A 4,732-nucleotide genomic window follows, 5' to 3' on the forward strand; every position below is an offset into this window, starting at 1 on the left:
TGAGGAGTTTTAGTCAAAATAAATTGCTCATTGAATAAGGCGTTGACGCCGAGGACATGTTGAGGTCATAATCTCGAGGACACATCGAATGACGTTCCACGAACTCTTGGGTCAAGAGCTCGGGCATGTGAAAGACATCCCGAGCACATATGTCCCTCGCATACTGATACACAAATCGACGAAATAGAGTCCTCGGGTTTGTATACGTCGAGAACAATATTTGGTAATATCACCTATGACTTGTGAACTATGAAGAAATTTTTAAAGTTTGTGACCCGACCTTTTACAGTTTTAAAGTTTTGCACAATGACACATGACCTATGAAGTGTGACTTGTGAACTGTAATATGTAACTTGTAAACACACTCTCACATTTTCTAAGGTCACATTTGTTACAAATTATTTATTGTTTACATATTATTTACTGGTTATAAATTAACTAAATTTTATCGGTCACACTAACCTAAATAATTGGTCACAAACCATCTCTATACAACCCCAACCCAATTGAAACTCAGCACCACAACTACCACATGCACCACCACACCCACCGAAAATTCCCAACTACCATCTCCATCTCCATCCCCATCTCTACCACACCACAACCCCCCGCCAAAAAATCCCCAAACCCATTGCCACCACCAGCACCTCAATTTGGAGTTGCTAGTTTCCTGGCTCAAAAAATTGAACCCCTCAGACAATCACCTAAGAAAATTGGTGAGGAAACGACGAAGGACTAGAAAGGGCTTTCTTATAAAGGACTAGAAAGGGCTTTCTCATCATTGTTCAACTCAATGTCCATAACCACCAGGCTAAGGTCACAGTTATCGCTGCCTTCATAATAAAGTCCTTGAAAGAGCTCGAGTGTGAATGCAAAAAAATGAAGAACATCGAGCACAACGATTATATTTCTGGAAAAGCAAGGCATCGCTGTTGCGCGCAATAAGGCGATGCTGCACGAGGGCAGATCTTGAGTAACACTAGAAGATAGATTGGGAAGTTGTAACCATCATCAAAACAAGTATGTAGAGAGGATAGAGAGAGAGAGAGAGAGAGAGTAGAGAAAAGTGTGCGGCAGGGAAATGAATCTGTTCTGCAGTGAATTGGGGTTTGGTGGGAATTGGATTAATTTAATTTGAAGTTATTATTATAACTATTTAAAAGATAAATTATCGCTTGATATTTGAAGAAAAAACTTTTAAACTTGAATTTTGAATTGAGAAGTTCAAAAATCTGTTTCCATGTAATTTTCACTTAAAAAAATTCAAATCAAACCAACGCAATTTACAATTTCAAAGCGACTTAAACAAATCCAAGTTGATTCAGTTCGATTGGTTTGGTCAATTTTTTTGCCCAAGTTTAGGCACAATTGCGAGAAACCAATATAGGCAGTCGTTTTCTTTGTGCAATTGAGCAAAGCCGTGAGTTTTCTCTTCTTCCTCTTTGTGAGTATGCAATCTCCAAATTATTCTCTTTGTGAGATAGAATCCTTTGTGGGCTATTTATATACTTGGGAAGCTAGTAGTTTGTGATTTGTGGGTTGAGCAATTGTGTTGATGTTTGATTGTTGGTTTGAGAAATTGAGCCCCAATTGTTTGCGCATCAATTGACGATCTTGGTGAATGTTTTCCTTTTTTTTTTTCAAAGCTTTCATTTTTTTTCATTGGTTGATTTAATATTAATCTAATGCTTAAGTTGTTAAGTATATATTCAATTTAAAATCCGATCTGAGTTTTACTATCACGGTCGATAAATGAAGACGAACACTTTATTTTGATAAGATTGTCTTAATTTATTAAAGTTCAAATTTAACTTAGTAATAAAATTGAGCGTAAATTCCTAAATGTATTAAATATTGTCACATGAAATTTAATTTTTGATACACCAATCACATGAATTTTATTTTACTTGATTGTTATATGTAGTATCTTAATCTTGAATGTGAAACGACTATCAATTACTAACTTAAAATTCTTTTGAGTATCAATGTATGAGATCAAATCACTAGTCAATATATCGATAATTTGAGAAATGAAGTGAAAACAATTGAGGAGAATTGGCGATATGGAATTCATAACCTAGTTAGTAGGAATATGATCACACATTAAGGAAATTTTTAATGGATAGTTAAATCTGAGCTTAATAATTCGATATTAACTGTTGAATTAATATTATTATGTGATCGCAAGAGACTCTCACATAGAAAATAAAATTCGAGAATTTACTATACAATTGGAAAAGAGCATTTTGGTAATTTTACCTTAATCTGAATATTCAACACGGTCTATGGAGAAATAAGGAAGAACAGTAAGTCGATTTATTATTTATATATAGTTTCAGTAATTTCAATTAGACCGAAAGTGCAATCTCGTTTCCTTTAATGGAATGTAACATAATTATTATCATTTAAATTGATCAAGAGTTGATCTAATCAAGATAAATTTAAGGAGCTGCTATATCCACTTTTAAAAAGAAAATTATATTAGTTTTTTAATCTTATGTAAATTTACATATATAGACATATATAAAAATAAATATATTACTCTAAACTCATTCGCTAATATTTATTTTCTTTAAATTCTCTTGGATCTTTTTATATTCTTTTAGAATTTGTGTATAAAACTCTAATAATTATAAAATAACATCTCCAACTAAAATCAAAACTAAAAAAATGTAAATCTAAATATTAAAAAGCTAAAAACCTAACAAATTTGGCCACTTGAACTTTAAAAACACCTGCAAATGGAGGCTTCAAGAAATTCAAATGATTAAACTTTGTATTGTAAATTTCAATATGTCACGCCTCTTTGAGCGTGAATCCACAAAGACTAGCGAAAATTACTTGAATATATTTGAAGCACGCAATAAAGTCCATGTCACATTGAGGGTGGCATTGATTATAAGGTTTTATAGTTCATGAAATCACACCTTATAATTTTTGGTCTATATAATTAATTATTGAATTATGAGAAGGTAGATGTTATATGTAGAGGGGATGAATATAGTTTTTTTTTTTTTAATCTTATATAAATCTACCTAAATAGACATATATAAAACTAAATAAAAATATATTGTTCAAAATTCATCAATTAATATTTATTTTCATAAATTATTTTGAATCTTTTTATATTCTTTTAGAATTTGTGTTTAACTAAAATTCTAATAATCATAAAATATCATTTTCAACTAAAATTATAAAACCCTAATAATCATAAGATATCATTTTCAACTGAAATTAAAAAAAGAACAAATTATTTTAGTTATAATTCTTTTTTTGATATAAAAAATGGAGTCTTATATTTTATGCTTTTTTTCAAGTATTAGTTTGATAGATGGATGTATACGAGAAATTTCAAAATAAATTTCAATACTTGTCCAACTATTATTACATTACAAAAGAAATCAAACGTAAAATTACCAACAAAACACAAACGGTCAAAATTATTAGCTTATAAATAATTAAATAAATAAATGGATAGATAAATATATGTTTCGATGAGGGATTTGTTTGGTTGCGGTGAAAAGTGTAGACTTGAGGGAATCCAATAAATTCAAGAAGAAAGATTCGCTAACATTTACAACCAAAATTAAAGCACCGACATGACAGTACAAAAAATGAAAGGAATCGGATTAAATGTTGATAGTGATTGGATGAATATAGTGATTTTAAAAATTTCTGAAATTGTATTGGGATGTATTTAGAGTGCAACGAATATATAAAATTTGTGTAGATTTATAATGTTTAAATGAATGAATTTAATAAAAGTAATATTGAAATTTGACGTTGATGAAAATAGTAATTGTTTAAAATTTCAATATTTTAATAGAGATGTGTATAGAGTGTGATGAATATATAGTAACTGTGGATGTAGATAGTGGCTCCCTAATTCAGTGGCTTAAAAGTAATATTATAATAAATTATAAATGTTATTATCAATTGAAGTAAAATTTAATTAATTAAACCGAGATATATGACGAATGTGCATTTATGAAGAGTTCCATTTGGATTAGAATTAAAAGGAAGAGTCCTTTAGGAAATGTTTCTTAGTCAAGCAAAAGGAAGAGTCCGTATGGGATTGTATTGTTAGGAAATGTTCGTTATTGAAGCAGGAAGAATCGTTCAAATTGTTAGGAAAAGTTCCTTATCCAAGTAAAAGGAAGGGTCCTTTTGGGACTATATTGTTTAATTGTCTAAGTCATGTCCATATTATAAATATGCACATATTTGGAGGTTTAATCGTTGGTTAATCTTGTTGTGTCCATCCACGTAATTTTTCTATGAATTTGAATTCTTGAAGAATATCGAAGAAGGTCACAAGGTTTAAAGGTATAATCAAGAAAATCAATACAAAGGGATGCTTTTAAAGCACACTATAAAGGTAATTCCTAAAATGCTTACTTTTTTAGTATATCAACAAAATTATTATGTTCTTACCTATACACAATTTAATTAAAATCTTATGGGTTGTTCTCTTCGTGTTTGAGTTTTTAGTTTTTGGTTTTGATTTTCATTTTGTATTTTGTATTTTGAGTGTCTGTTTTAAAATTGTTGAAAATATGTGAAGGGATGCTTTTAAAGCACACTATAAAGGTAATTCCTAAAATGCTTACTTTTTTAGTATATCAACAAAATTATTATGTTCTTACCTATACACAATTTAATTAAAATCTTATGGGTTGTTCTCTTCGTGTTTGAGTTTTTAGTTTTTGGTTTTGATTTTCATTTTGTATTT

General features: G+C 29.7%; 1 protein-coding gene across 1 annotated transcript in view; it reads right to left on the reverse strand.

The window, feature by feature from the left end:
* Positions 1-588, reverse strand: part of LOC111398189 — a 4,030-nt gene extending 3,442 nt beyond the window's left edge. The window contains exon 1 of the mRNA XM_023025123.1: positions 530-588. Within this exon, the coding sequence (XP_022880891.1) occupies positions 530-588 (59 nt within the window). The remainder of the gene's footprint in view (positions 1-529) is intronic.
* Positions 589-4,732: the final 4,144 nt, after the last annotated feature.

The sequence above is a fragment of the Olea europaea genome, chromosome 8 (assembly GCF_002742605.1).
Source record: "Olea europaea var. sylvestris chromosome 8, O_europaea_v1, whole genome shotgun sequence".
NCBI classification, from domain to species: Eukaryota; Viridiplantae; Streptophyta; class Magnoliopsida; order Lamiales; family Oleaceae; genus Olea; species Olea europaea.